General features: G+C 28.9%; 1 protein-coding gene across 1 annotated transcript in view; it reads right to left on the reverse strand.

The window, feature by feature from the left end:
• Positions 1-17,049, reverse strand: part of LOC116775467 (allatostatin-A receptor) — a 35,802-nt gene that overhangs the window by 2,779 nt on the left and 15,974 nt on the right. The window contains exons 2-3 of the mRNA XM_032668372.2: positions 1,146-2,046; positions 146-301 (exon numbers count right to left, since the gene is read on the reverse strand). Of these exons, the coding sequence (XP_032524263.1) occupies positions 146-301; positions 1,146-1,973 (984 nt within the window). The 5' untranslated portion in view covers positions 1,974-2,046. The remainder of the gene's footprint in view (positions 1-145; positions 302-1,145; positions 2,047-17,049) is intronic.

Raw genomic sequence — 17,049 nt, forward strand, 5'->3', positions numbered from 1 at the left:
TGGTTATGCAAACATTTCATTAAATATTTCAGTTATAACAATATTCCTAAAATCTGTGAACATACTCCAATAAAATAATTTTAACCCAAAACCTTAACAGATAATAAAAGTTTAATTTTCTATAATTTAATATAATTCTGCTAACCTTCCTGAATGCGACCCTGAAGTTCTCGGACAGAAAAGCGTAGAGTACAGGATTGACGCAACTGTTCATGTAGGCGACCACGTGGGAGACGATCTGTGCTGTCACCGTGAAGTAGGTTATGTTGTACTTGTCTAAAGCCTTCATCAAAAGTATTATCTGAAACAAAAATTCTCTTTGAAATTAATAAAATGGAATTTTGATCAAGAAAACAAAAGCTACCAAAATACTTGTTACAGGAAATATTATTTTTATGGACACACCTTGTTTTGTTGATAAATACTTTAAGCGAAATGTGTTTCCATTAAAGTATAAATTCAATAAAAAATATTAAATATTAAGTATTAATCAAGGAATACATAAAATAAAAACAATGAAATGAGAATAAAAGAATAATTTACGATACGATTTGAGCTAAAACGCCCTTGTCCTAGTCGCTTCACCAATTTAGCAAACGTGTTCTTACTCGAGTGGGGAATTAAGATTTGAGTGTCATTTTGCGGAGGAGCTATCGTTTAGTTATAAAAAAATGTGTAAGAATAAATGTTTTGTGTAATAGTTAGAAAATAACACAAAATTGAAATGTTGGAAAGAACCAATTATTAAAATACATTTTAAGGGTTCAATGTACACATTTTTATTACATTTTTAACACTCTTTGCAAAAGCGCTTAATTCAATAATTCATAAAAAATTTGTTATAGGTTCTTAAAATGCTAAAGAAAGTTAATCAAAATTTTATTTGAATTGTGAGAGCTGTTTGCCATTTAGCTAGGGCAAGACGCGTGCCATTTATCTCAGATTTCATTAAAATGTTCAACTCAAAGTTATCATTTCATTTATTCGTTTTATGATTTCTAATAAGAAATTTAATTAAATCTCATTTATCAATCGAAAGTATGTTCAAGACCGATTTAATTCGTTATAAAATTATTATTACATTTGTAATAAAACCGCTATTAAATCTTTAATTGTTAAACAATGGAAAGAAAATTAATATTTACCTGTATTGGGCACCAGCAAACAGCGAATACTACAACGACTACTACAACCATTCTTGTTACTTTCTTCCTGCCTCTTCTACTCTCAGCGGACACTCGTCCTCCAGGAGCACTCTTCCACAGCCTGGACAGCATGCAGATATAAAGCACACTAATAAGCGTTAATGGTATCACGTATGAAGATAAAAAGAAGGACATCTGAAAGCCCAACTTGCTATAACCCTGTTCTTCAAGAAACACGCATGACGAGTGATTTCTATGAAAATATGAATATTCTCTTTCACCGTGGCATATTCCAACTGGTATTGCCGTAGTAAGGATCACAACCCATATGCAACTTATTGCTAATAAAGCATTCTTCTCTGTTCTTATAGACATTGATGCTATTGGATGGACTACTGCCATAAATCTGTCTAAAGACATAAGTACCAGTGTATACACCGATGCATGAGCAGTGACCACAATGAAATATTGGACTACTTTACACCACCAATCTCCGAAAGGCCATCTGGGCATGACATAATCTGTAGCAGTAAATGGAACACAAAATATAACGAAAAGTAAGTCAGCTGCAGCCAAGTTGATGATTAATAGGTTTGTGGTAGATCTCATTCCAGGGTTCGCAGCAACAACAACTACCACTAAGGCATTTCCAACTAATCCTACGATTCCAATGAAACCAAAGAAAATTGGAACAACTTTGGACACGATATTTTCAAGCATTTCCCCATTTTCGAATTCCGTTGTATAGTTACATCCCCCAAGACTAGCAATCTTTTCACTTGTAAGATTAAGACATATGCTGTAAAACTCATCTTCGGTGGACTCCATTTTTAAAATATTATCGTTCCATTTTTATCAAAATCTTCTTCTAGGTTAACGATGCTTTTTTTGCTTGATTTACCTGAAACAAAATTAAAAGTTGAATAATACAGATTTTAATTAAAATTAAGAAACTTTGCTGGGAAAGATGTGAGATTACTTATTATTAATTAATTATGTTTGATTAAATTTTTTACATTATTTTAATTTGTAGTTTAATAAAATAAATTTTGAAAATTGAACAGTAACTATTAAAATATACATATATATATATACATATCATAACGGCCGTATAAAAATATTTAATTTTTTTTTGGATAATCATCAGTAGAAATAAATAATAGCTTTTAATGAGATATTTAACATTACTTTAACATTGCATTACATAGAACCTAGATCATGTAACAGTAAGAAGGTTTTAGTGTATTGAAAATGAAATGTCAAAGATAACTTTTAAAGACTTTGAATTATCAAGTCTTTTTTGTGAATTTTAATATAAAAGTTATTTTTAATTGTTTTAATTAAAATTTTAATAAACCTTTTTGAATAATAAATATAATTCATATAAAAATTAATGGCATAAAGCTATGCTAATGGAACGTTCATCAATTTCATTATTTAATCCAATTGGTGGTACATAAAAAAATGCTTAGGACTATAAAAAAAAAAGTATCTAATATTTCATTGCTGATTTTATACTATTTTTATCAAAACTGGATAAGAATAAGCACTTAATCTGTTTTAACGAATTTTTCAATGTAACCTCTCTATTTAAATAGTTCAATCTTTAATCGAAATCATCCACAAAGCCTTGGCTTAACTTTTGTTTGTTTATTTAAAATTATTTGGCATGAATTATTGAAGTATGACCTGTTTTTGATACAAACCTTTTACAGTCGAATGAAACAGCTAACAATATTTGAATAATTTTCTCTTTTGTCATCTTTTAAACTCGAGCATAGCTGTTATAAATTTCTTTTTTTGTGTATGTTTTATTTTTTTTATTTTTGTGTATGTTACAAGCCAAGTAGAAAACTAAGTAGCTGGACGAACACTTTTGTCATCGTATTCTTTTCGATAGGTCTCTTTATTTGTGCGATAAACGCTAAAAGGTCGAGTTTCATCAGTTGATTTTTTTAATTTAAAATAATGTGTCAAGTTACAGGAAAAGTATTTCAAGCATGTGTAAACCTATTAAATTATTAAAATAAAACCAATGTACTTTTATCAATCACTATTTAATCAAGTATATTTTTAGAACAAGAAAAGTTTCATAGTAAATATTCATTGACGCAATCCGAGTGAAGCCATGATGCAAATTAAGTTTGATTGCTTACGTCAGAGGCGCCCACGGGTGGGTGACTAGTCTCAATATTTGATATCCATTGATTAAATTATTATAAATTAAAAAAACATAATCACTTTTAAGGTTTCATCACATAAAAATATCCTTATACATACTGTTAGTTATAATTATTTAAATTGTGATATACTTGATAATTCTAAGCTTAACGTTATTTATATTCTGATATTTATTGGAAATTCTTATGATGGTTAAACTAGCGCCATCTGTATATTTGTTATAATAGTGTAAATTAATGTTAATAATGTTTCTGTACAGTAATTTAAATGTCCAAATACTTAACGATTGGTTTTATAATTTGTAATGAGAGCTTTTACATGTTTTACATAATGTTCAGTGTTTTATAATTTAATGGAAACTCTTATGAGGGAAACTAGCGCCCTCTGTATGATATTGTAACTTACCCTCACCTAAAAATGTTACCTTTGAATATTAAAAATAGGATGTACGTGTTAGACTGGGGATTCTGTTACGAGTCGTGGAGCAATAAACATCTAAGTGGAAGTACTGCCTAATTTATTTCTAACAATACATATATCGTCGATATATTAATAGAATATTTTTTATCGATTATAGAGGCAACCATAATTTTTATTATCGAATAATAGATACCAGTGTTTTAGGAAACAATTAGGTACATATAATAAGTTCTGCAAACTTATGTAACTAGTAACTACACTAACAACTATGTAACATAAAAGGAATTACAAGATTAAATTTAAACGAATTAGTTCTATTAATAATCTGTAACAAAAATAAAATGCGTGCCATATAGTTTATTACAAATTGGGCTCTCCCATTCAATGGAAGCTTTAAAATGTTTTTGATCTTTAAGTCCTAGTTTTATGATTTCAGTTAAAATCTTACAAAATTACATTTAATCTATTTATAACTCGTATGAAGCAAAACAGCTTTTTCTTAATAAAATGCAATAATGTAACAGTTTCAGTTATAAACCTCAAGAAGTTTTTGTGTAAGTTATGTAATAATAGTTTATATCGATAGAATAATAATTAAATGTATTATTTTATTACATTCAAAATAAACTTTTGTATATAATCGATAACTGAGTGATATTGAGTTAAGTGCTTTTCTACTATTTAATAAATTATATAGACTATACACTGACACGTAAACCAACCGCATCCGCGATGAGAATCCACTCAGAATAGTCTAGTAGGTAATTGTGTAATTTATGTAAGTTGAATCTGACTCAGGCTCGAACATAAGAGAGATTCTATTCTATAGGACAATATAAATATACTTTTAAATAGCAATAGCAAACACATCCCATCACCGTGTCTGTGTATACCAGGTATGTAAAACGATGGTTACATATTGTCTGTGATTTGAGACGAAAAAGTTTTTTATATATATTACGTACACGTGTAAAATCCTATTCTTTATAATTTATAATTAAAGTCAATACTTCATAAAATTTTGTTTATATCAAACAAAATCAAAAACATTTCAATTCGTAAATGTTAATAACTACTGCTAACGGTTCGCTTTGTCAAACTCTATTTCCTGATGTAACCAGAGAGTATTACGTTTACTATTTACGGTTTGATAGTTTCTACAAATTAAACCGATACGAAATTGATTGAAAATTGTTATTATCAACATTTTGTAATATTGCTAAGCTGACATCGTTATTACTACTTCCAGTTTATTCTCTGTGGAGAAGATAAATATAGAGTGATTAAATTATGTCCAAATTTAACTTGTTCAATTATTTTCTTTACATAAATGCGAATATGAAATTACATAATAACAAATATTTATAATTAATGTACCTTTTCCCACATATGCAGGCGGGAAACATTTTAATGCAAAATTCATATGTGACGATAATGGTTTTTAGCAAACAATCAAAATAAAGTCAGAAAATGTCATGTACTAAATATAATATTAGGTTAATATTTTGTTTTTTGTGTATATATTTTAAGTAAGGAAAGAAAGGCACTGTGTTCTCGTGAAAATAGATCAAAAAGAATGTGCACCAGGAAAACTCTACCTGACAAGAGGCTTGCTTTTAACTGATTAATAACTATCACTAAACAATTGAAATAAATTCACATAATGTTTGTTGTAAATATAATATTTGAATCATATTTTACGCTTCTTGATTGTTTTCTTAGTAACAGTAATAATTTAAATCTTCAACTTGCGTGTGAAGTACCAATCTCAATGGGACGTGTTAGACAATGTGCTCGACCAACCGTTCCATCTGCAGTGGACCACTTTAATATGTTTACGGCACCTGGCCTGGCCTGGTTTGACTAGTAGATTTGTAACTCCTGTCTCTTGACCTCGTTCAATTGTGACCACCTAGACTTCCTCAGCCAATATATCAACTGTTTAAATAATATCATAGTTACGTAAATATCAGTATGGTAACTAAAGTTAAAAATCGTGGTGTGGTTTTTTGAAACCATAATACAAGAGAAACTTTTTTTTGCAATCACTAGGCATCTTGAATCATTACTAAATGATTATAAAATCGTTAAAAAATAAAGCGATTATTTTCTTCGTTGACTTCTTCTTGACTGTTTCATACAGAATTTCATTCTACGCATTTAGTAACGCAAATATGAGCCTATTCAGTACAATAAAATTATTTGAAGTACAATAAAAAAAAGACTTAAAAAATCACCATAGGAACTAAAAGGCACAAAATAATTTTACAATTAAATACTATTTCCTAATATAATCTATCTACTAATATATTCTAAATGTGTCCATATAATCGACTAAACATCTAATTTAATATGTAACTAAATATATACACTATTTTTAAAATGTAATCACCTTTTGAAGCCGGTGGCTTCTACAGATTAAGTAGCTTAACACAAATGCATATAATATCATAATAGAATATTAAATTAGAGAAACTTAGGAGTAACCTACACCTAAATTAATTTTCACTTATTCAGATATAAGTGAAAATTTTCAATAAATATTATATAATCAGTATGAAACTAAACTAAATTTCTTTTATTATTAACACAAGTAAGACCACAAGATATGCGATCGAATATTCCGTAGCGAAATAATGACATCGCATGTCAGAACTGGACCAAATTGAAATGGGACCAAACGGGAGCATCCGCTTTCAAATAAAAAAAAAGTCATTAAAATCGTTTCGTACAGTCAAAAGTTATAACATAGCATGAATATTTCAATTTAGTTTAATATGATTTGATATGTCTATTTAATTTAATTTGCTTCATGACTATAATATAACCAAACGGCTTACTAAAAGGCTTTCGGTCTCCTTATCGATTGAAAACTAATATTTGTCGGTCTATTAATATTCATGATATTCTAAATTGTTGTGACATACAAAGTCTTTTGAAGTGTTGGTCCTTTGAAAGTAAATTAATAATTTGTATAACATAATAATAATTTTAATAATCAACTTATTATTGAATTTATAATATTATAATTGAATTATTTAATATTTTTTTGTAGTTTTTTGTAGTGAAAAACACTTTAAATCTTTGTCAATTTACATAATTTCAATTATTTTCTTGTAATCATTTGTTTTTTGATTGATCAATTACGTGATCGGTTTAACGAACAAGACTACCATTACAAAATTAGTAAGAATTTAAATACTTAAAGGTCTTTATTAAATAAATCTAAAAACTATCATTTTATTTAAAAAAATATTGTTTTTTATAATTTTAAACAAAACACTTATGAATTTTAAAATACCTCTGCGTACTTTAGACTAAAAAAACATTGTATTGCAAAAGAGGTTGATGTTCTAATAAAACCGTAAGAATTGAAAAACATTCACAATATTCAAATATTTCTTAAAAATATTCCACGTAATCCGATGATTGATGGGTGCGGGATTAGCTGAAAAAATGATAAACGAGTCGAGTGAACCGAAAATTTCAATGAGTCAAAATAATTTCAAAAGCTTAGGTTTTATTCCAAGAATAGTTTTTTTTTTTGTGTTCAACGAAATATTTCATTTACTTGGTAGAAATTCATAGTGGGATGTAAGACTTTCGCCAGAATTCATTTAAAGGAAGCTAATGTTTATCGGATTACTATACGTATTTTATTATTTTAAATATAACGTTCCCTATAAACGTATTTTATTCTTCCATTTAATGGAATTCTACGGTAGCTAATGTATTGGATTACGGTAAAATATAATTAAGAGAAATAAAAAATTCCTGGTCGTTAATTTATTATTCTCGATAAATTTATATTATTATTTGTTATGACGGAAATCTATATCAGCTATATTCCATGAGTATGAGATCGTATATAACTCACTTTTAATTTTGAATAGTAACAGACTCAGTTGTTCATTTTTAAAACTATTCATTTAGGTTTAAATGTATAACACAAAGAATTTTAAATGTTAATTTCGATGTATCAATCAAAAAGAAAAATGTTTAAGCTGTTAAAGGTACAGTTTTGCTAAACGATTATAAACGTCGAGTTTCCTTGAACTGAACTGAAGGCGAAATTTGCGGTAAAGGCATAAATACAACTGCCTTTCCAACTACGTTTAACTCTCTCAAATGATATTTTGCTGTATATTATTATTTTCCTATTAATTGTAGGTATTTCAGTAAATTCTATTTAACGATAATTCTGAAAGAAATAACTTCATGTGCTTTCACATCAATATTTAACGTTTTATGTGATGGTGCCTAAGAAAACTTAAACTATAGAAAAATTTTCAAGAGCATTTCAACTCTAATGCACGAACATAAAACGCTGTTTATTGATGGATTTATAAGCATGTAATAGTTGCATTCATTGACCAATCAAGGGTCGTTTTCACTCAGATATATGTCGGTAAGTTATAATTTCAATGCTCAGATTAGTTGAAAAATAACGATCGTTCTAGCAAGAAATTATAATTAGATAACTATACGAATGCACTAATATATATAATAGTTAAATAAACTCATGTAGGTTAGAAAATAAACCTCCCAGATATGTTTGAAAATGGATAAGAGATTTTTGTTACGTGTTCATCAATAATATATAATTACCTTTTATCTATTATCATTATATGAGATGTTGTGAATTTGTTTTTATTTGTATTTTTGATCGAAGGGAATATTTAAACCATAACATGCTGCTACATATATACAATATTTATATATATATAATATACAATCCTGATTAATTATTTCGAAACATAGTTAAGATTATAGCAAATGTTGAAAGAAATCGGAAAAGACTATGAAAAGTTTTGACAATATTAAATACGACAAGGCGGGTTTGGTGAAAATTATTTTTTTTTAACATTATAATTGTTTAATCCATACTCTTATTAAGTTTACATTAAGAGTATTTGTTACCTCTTTACCACCTTCTAGCCCTGAGGTTGATCACCGACCATGGATGGATTGAACATATCAATTTAATTTTATGTGACAGGTCATACACAAATCTTACACAAGATATAATTAAATAAAAAATATAAAATAATAAAAAGAACGTTGTAATCGAAAAACTTAGTTATCATCTTACAGTCAAGTTATTGAAATAGTGCCCCTTTTTAATGTTTTCAAGAAATTTAATTATTAATTTTATCTTGTATAAGATATATAAATTAATTATTTTTCAAGCATTTCATCTAGGTTTCTATTGATTTGGCATCAGTTTTTTTGCTAATATGTTTGATAGTGCCATTATCATATTCAAATGTAATTCAAAGCTATCATTGATCTTAAATGCTTGCAGCTCTGAGAATAAGACAAAAGAACTTAAACTGACAATAAAACTTTATCCTCTAAATTTAATTTAAAACGTAATAATTTTTTTATATAAAATAATATGCCATCAAAATAAAATGATGTAAACCTTAATTTCAGTACAATAAAGTATAATTATATAAGTTAGAAAACGACGATTGAAAAAATGGAAATGTGTAATAAGTGATATTAGTTTATACATTATTACGCTCAAACAATAAATACGATTCTAACGTCACTAAGTAAAAAATATTTTAATAAACCAATGCGTTACCTGGACGTGTTGAAGCTTTTAATAACACTTGTATTAAGCGTGACAGATTACTTATCACAAAATATTTGTCGTCTGATAGCTAAATATATCTGTTTTATTAAATCTGTCATGTGATTATCCTCTTTGTAATTTCCAATATACGCGAACAAATAGTGAATATCCAAGTTATCACGGCGACATACTAGTACAATATGATATTATTTGTTTTTTTGTTCTTCGCGTGGAAGCGGAAACAGAATTAATATTTTCATGAATATTTTCAGAATTAATATTTAATTTGAAAATACCAATTGTCACCGTTCCCTTTGAAGTGATCCAGTCAATGACAATTTTCGGTTTTCATGGTTTTTTTTTATAGAGAGGTATAACGGCTAAATCTCTCTACAACCTACTAAAAGACTTGTTCCTGTCCAGAACTCACATCAATTCGTTCTTGGAACGTACTTCGAAGGCAGCCCTAGTAGGTTCTTTTCAAATATGGTTAGGTAGGGAGAGGAGCTTGGACAGTGGAGGTGAGCGTTTAACGCGCGTTAGTTAGGGGCCCCTTAAACCTACACCTGGGTCGCAAGTCCCAGGCACTGTTGAAGCTCCACTCCCTGCAACGCAATGGACCCGGCACCCGCACGGTGAATCCATTGAATGCTAAGAGGTTTCGTCTCTTTCAGTTGAATACTGTAACATCTTTATAATCCTTATCATTCAGGATATTATTAATTTTGGTAATTAATAAAAACACAATAAAAATAATAATAAAAACAGAATAAAAGTGAATTATATCAGGTAAATGGTTTCTTTTCCGACTTTTAAGATTTTGGGTATAAGTTAAAATACTCGGAAATTGTTCGAAACACCTTTTAAAAGAAAACTGGTATTAAAACCACTACAATGTCATTATAGCAAAGTTCTTAAGGAACAAAACAATACTTTCGTTAGTACTGTCTGAATGAATTCTTGGAATTTAATAAAAGCTAAAAAACTTTTAAATAATTTAAAAGAGATAACTTCGAATCCCTCAGACATTGTAAGAAATAATAATTCTTAATTCAAGATCAAAATGTTAAATACTTGTAAAACGATTTTTGTTACAATTAAATTTGAACCTAAAACTTGGGATTATGAGACTTTTTTACTTAAATATTCATGTTATCACTGTGAAGGATTCTGAAAACTCATATTTCAGTTTAAGTTTTATTCGAACAAACAACACAATCAGCAACTTAAAACAATGTGGAGACCAATGAAAGACAAAATAAGAAGCAAATAATTAATAGAGATCAGATTAAAAATTTTTTCGTTTTCACGTAAAAAAGACGTCTGCTTCTAATAAATTGATTTTCAACACAGATTTCTTTAAAACCGACTAATGCTATAAGCACTTAAAATAGTTTTAATAATATTATTCACATAATGCATTCCCAAGAATGTATCGACACTTTCATCCTATTGAAAACTATTTTTTCCTTTTTGTCCTATTAAATTATTTGTATTCATGAAGTTAAATGCAAAGCTTATTCAAATAAGTATTAATTAGTTTCATGTTTTTTTGTATTTAAAAGAAGGGTTATCGTCAAGGATGGTGAATAAAAAATTATCAAAATTGTTAAAATAATTGAGGCTTTATAAAAAGGAATGTTATAAAACTGTTACATTATAGTCTCGAAACGAAAGCTTTATAATTAATCAGAACCGATTAAAATTCATATATTAAATTTTAATTAAAATTAAATCTCTCTCCCTGCAACGCGATGGACTCGGCGCCCGCACGGTGAATCCATGGAATGCTGAGAGGTTTCGTCTCATTTCGAAATAATTTTTGATTTTAATAAAATTGTATCAAACTCCGTACACTGGATCAGTTATAAAAACATAATATGTAGAAAAAAAAAGAATGTCTCATTTATAATAATAATATGATAAATTGCAATAAAATTTAAACGCGGGTAGTCTGCTGGGTCTTACGGTTATTAATCGTTGAAGTTTGAAGGCGAACAAGTAAACGAATCAAAATAAAAGCTTAAGAACTTTTTCTTTATCTTGGAAAAGTATTTTAATCTTGAACAGGATTTCTCTTCACATATGTTTATATTGTATGATAAATACAAGCAAGTATCTCTTTTCCCGACGGCAGTGACAGTCTTTTTTAGTTGAGATTTAAGACAAAAAGTTTCTGGAATGAGGAATAAGTTTGGTGTAACTTTTGTTATAATCCGAAATGTCTTTAAAAAAAATATAGTTTGAACAAGAAATAAATTAATTGTTTATAAGAACATCCTGAGAAGTTGATGTCAAAAGCAACGTCTTCAAATTTTAAACATATCTCTTGTAACTTCGTGTAAAATTTAATGATGTTAATAAACGACAGATATTTATATTTAACTTATATTTTTCGTTATTAATTCATTCATCTAATCATAAAAAGTATGAGGCGAAGTGCAAAACGATTCTGAAAATATATATACCTGTATATTTTACAGTCGAATTAAACCTTCAGGATTTTTATATAAATTAAATTAAACCTCCGGTGGCTTTAAATCTGCGACACATACTTGCTGAATTGCTTTTAAAATGTTAATCCTAAGCTATAACGTCACTTTTATAGCTTTACATACATTGTAGAAAGAGCATATCGAAACAAAGTAGCCGAGCTAGTAGTTTTTGCCCATGACTTCGTCCGTGTGGACTTTGGAATTTGGCTCAGAGACAAATGTATAAACAATAGATGTGGTAAGCAATCGCAGTGATATCTATATATTGTGACTTCATTCGCAATACAAATATTGTGACATTCTCCCGCAGGAATTACTCGGAGGAAAGGGATAAATGTGTTATTCTGATATGTATACTATGCTCGTATAGCAGTAACGTCTCACCCCAATCACTTTTGCAGTTTTTGCGTCAAAGAGCAAGAAACATTACATACATTCTCCATAATGCAATATCTGTCGATACTTTATCAAACAGTAAATTTGTTCTGTTATAGAAAACTGTTTCATAGATGAAAATTCTTTATTTCTTTAATAAAGTCGAGTTGTATGCAGTGTGCTGTTGAAAAGTCAAAAGAAATATAGCCTTTGAAAACGGCGAAGTGAAATGTATCTCACAAAAAAGTAAAAGAATTTAGCAAATTTGTTTTAACAGCGTCAAAGACAAGCGAACAATAAAAAGTTGCTAATAACCTTTTTTTGCTAACTTTTTGTTCTTTATTGTTCAATGATAAAGAGTTAGTGAAAGGTCGACGAGCAAAGCGACGGTAGCTCTTTATTTATAAAGTTCCCCCATCATAAAATGACGTCAAAAATCATATCAATTATACTCTAGGACATTTTAAGTGTTTTCACATCTTACATAGCTCGAGCGAATGAAATTTTTATTTTAGGAAAAACATAAGTAGAAATTTATATGACATAAATATTGTTTTACTTTGTTTTTTAAATTAATAAAACAACAACATAAATTACATTTATGTTATAAAGATAACTGTCTACGTGGAAAAGAAAGGATTTTCTTAAATTTAATCTACAAAGGAAATATACATAAATGAGATAAATACAGTAAATACAGGTAAGTTTGACTGGACTGTAATATATTAATATAATCAATAAAACAATACCATTGTGATTAATGAAAACTTAATTGACCCTGACCCCTCAAAATAAAGCCACACTCTAATACAGATTAGGATAAGAGTAAGTAATGATGACTGTCGTATGAAGATAACGGAGAGTATGTTGTCCCTCACGTATAGTTTCCACTCATTGTTATTTTTTCATTATAAATGCGGCATCTTTATTGAATAAATGAATGCATGTAGTCTTTTAGGTCTTAATTCATGTGTGGTGTTACTTACAAAGTAACCTACTTCTTATTTCACTTAAAAAATCAAAGGAAAAGAAAGGTGTTCAGATTCAAAGAAGAAATATAAGATCCTGGCTAAAGGTGGAGTTGTGATGCTGACGCTACACTAACAAATATAAATTCTAGTGTTTTTGTATTTCGTAATAAAATTTTACAGCTCCACTGTTTACTATTTGAGTGTAAGAAATTCCTTATTCCTTATAGTGATATGTACTGTCTTTTCAAAATTCAATGTGTTCGAGATCAGTTGATTTCAAAATATACGAGAATAATTTATTTTTGACGTCTTCAAGGCGAGTGATGCTTTATTGTGCATGTCTTTTGCCATTGTAATTTAAATCAGTGACCCGGATTTTGTCTTTTAAGTTCCCTTCCTTCCTTTTTCCGTGCCATTGGCTATGAACCTGACGGCGTCATGCTTTAAAAATCTAGTATTTTATTAAATTGATTTTCGTAATTTGTTTGAAAGCACCAAAATCTATTTAATTAAAAAATGTCCATTTTGAATCAAAATATTTGTTGTAAGTTTAAAACGATGCAGTTATTGACGTGACAGGTTTACAGTTAAGATTTCCTCGTAGCAAGAAAATAAAATATAGTTCGTAAAACTATATGTCACTTTCACTAATGTAAAGCTGTATTAAAAAAAAATACACAAGCCACCTAAAATAAAATAATTGTCATAAAAATTGTTATGATTAATTGTATCTTAACAATTTACCTCCATTTTGGGAAATATTCTTAAAAATAAATATATAAAATTTTTCAGATTTTATGATAAGTCTCTTCACAGATGATTGCTTTGTAAATGCTTCGATTGTCCTATTAAATATCCCGGATATTTCACGTCTGACTCTGTATTTATTGACACAATCGTATTTATTTGGTGGGCTTATATTTTTCCGGACGTGAAATACATTTAATATAACTTCAATTTTATTTACTTCGTATTCTCCGTTCGACAAAATTGGATTTAAGACACCCGAGGAAATGTACGATAGACGTATAAATAAGTCAACTATTTTATGAGGTGACTATTATTTCCAAACAAGCAAATATAACTACAATTTGAAATATACTCAGTCCAATTATTATGTTTCTATAAAATCTAAATGTGTTCAATCCTATTGTGCCTTTCAAACTTGACCTTCCTAAGGGCAAGACACTCAAAACTCAATTTAAATTGTCCTCTCCCATCATTAGTTCAGTAATTATGTTACTAACTAGGTTATAACTGTATGTAGCCCGTTGCAAGTGGCATATGATGTGATTACAGTTTCCGAAGATCAAATAAGTATCAATATAAAAGACGCAGGCATTTAGATAAAAACAATTTATTTGCTCTTTAAAACAAACAATAGTTTTTGTTCAAAGTAACTGCGTCAACAGATTCCTATATATAAATGGATTCCCGTTAATATGATCCACTTTTCCCGAACTAAAAAGAACAGTAAGACAAACACTCAAGTGTTTATACATCTTTTATCGTCTGTAGTTTATTATTCTTCCCAAAGGAATTCTAACAATCTTCATTTACAATAAATATATTATGAGTTTTACAAATATCGCGCGTTATAAAAGAATGTTAGCCATAAAATGATTTTAAACGTCTCCCTGATACATGACATACATAATTACCATGCAGTGAAATTAGAATATAAAATAATACAGACATATACTATAATTATTAGCAAACCTGTATTAATTGTAAGTGAATTAATAGATTATTAAGTTTATATATACCTGTATTAAAATACGTGTTATAACATTTTTGTTCGGAGCTCCACTGAACCGCTATTCTATTTCTGATAAACAACAATGACACAAGCCATTTAATAATATCGAATGTACCGTAACACTAAAATGGCCACAAAAGTTCATTTGTCGTGACGTCAGTGTTTGCGTCCTGTAGCGTGACAATGTGGAACACCGGACGGGACAAACATATTAAAACCGCTTTATAAGTATACTTACATTACGGCCCAGAGTATATACCAGAACTGATCTCGTAGCTGTGGCCTTTACAGTTGATTGAAACATTAAGCAAAATATATTTATTAGATTTGTTGAATTAATATCATTATAATATTTTTATATCAATATCCCTATTTAATATATCCAAAAAAGTAACCTAAAAGGCTTCTATAATTTTGGACAACTATCGTGTGTCTGTATATATTTGAATGTCTGTAATTGAGCTATTTCACCCGTAGATGGAAACCGTGACAGTTTAGTGAAATTATATGTACTAAGTACACGGAGTCGCTCCTTTTAATTTGAACATTTTGATATCTTAAGTTGTGTGAGACATTTTAATACTGTTACATTATAAGATACAGTTATGTATGAGATATATTTATATGTAAAATACAAGCGTATAATTATATATTTTTAATATGAAGTAGGAGAGATGCTAGTTCCTCTCACTGCAAACACAGCTTTAAAGAATGATCAATTATGTTCATCTCAAAAGATGTTCATAGCAGTATATTTTAGAATAATAAACGAAAATCAATAGTATTTCACATATTAGGAATGATAAAACATATAAAACTAATATTTTATAACTGACTTATATCATCTACATTGCATGTATAACGCATACTGAATGAGGAATATTACATGTAATACAAGGAATTTTAAATTTGTATCTTATTGGCTATCGGTTCTAAAGACTTGTCGAGAAAATTATATATAAACAAACCACAGGAAGGTTCGCAGTATACAATAGAAACAGCAACCAGAAACCACCTGAGTATCATCTCCACTTTACCATTTAAGCTCTTGTGCACAGAACGAGAGTCAATGAATTTCACATTTTATATTAGAATTATATTAGAGGAGCTTGGACGGTGGAGGTGACGTTAAACGCGCGTTAGATAGGGGCCCCTTAAACCTACACCTGGGTCGCAAGTCCCAGGCACTGTTGAAGCTCCTCTCTCTGCAACGCGACCCGTCTCCCGCACGATGAATCCATGGAATGCTGACAGGTTCCGTCTCTCAAGTATTCACTCAAAATTATACAAATATAAAACACATTATGCGAAGAAAGCACATTTTAATTATAGAGAATGTTAATTCTATATTGCCTTCCAAAAACATCAAGTGGGCTTTCAAAATAATGAACATTATGATTTTGCTAAACTCTTCACGTTTAAGCTGTACTTGACGTCTTGTGAGTGTCTCTTTGAAGTATATAAGAGAAATTTTGTTTGGATTTTAATTAAATCAATACATTTAATAAGTAACGGTATAGCTCCGACTGATAAACCGTAACTGATATTTCTATTTCATGCTATTATTTAGCTTTCTTATTGTATTTTATTTTTTAATATATATTTCCGTCTCCAAATTTAATTTAAATGACGTAGAGTGTTTAACGAAAACAATTATACAAGATGTTGCACACGGTCTTAAGTACGAGTTCATCAGCTCAATGACGATGCTAAGCTTGTAAAGAAAGTATCAGCATAGCAAAGTGAGCTATGTATATTTTTAACAGATATTTTCATAAGACACTGATGATACGGTGTAACTGACGGACGGTTTTATTGTCCGTCTTGTGACATTAAATCTAATTAAGGTATAATAAATTAATTTCCGTAATTAGTCTTATAAAATATGCCATTAAAATATTAAAATGTCGTAAGCTGAAAATTGCTGTGAGAGTTTCGTATATTTTTAAATACATAGGGACGCTATCCTAATAAATTTAGACGAATATTGCTAGAATTTTTAATATAGAATTCACTGTTACTAAAAATTTTACATACAAATTGGGTTGTAATATCGCATAACCTTCCAATAATAATGGACATGAGGCGGCTTGACTTAAATTATATAGAATGACGTTATATT

This window comes from Danaus plexippus, chromosome 8, assembly GCF_018135715.1.
Source record: "Danaus plexippus chromosome 8, MEX_DaPlex, whole genome shotgun sequence".
In the NCBI taxonomy this organism is placed as follows: Eukaryota; Metazoa; Arthropoda; class Insecta; order Lepidoptera; family Nymphalidae; genus Danaus; species Danaus plexippus.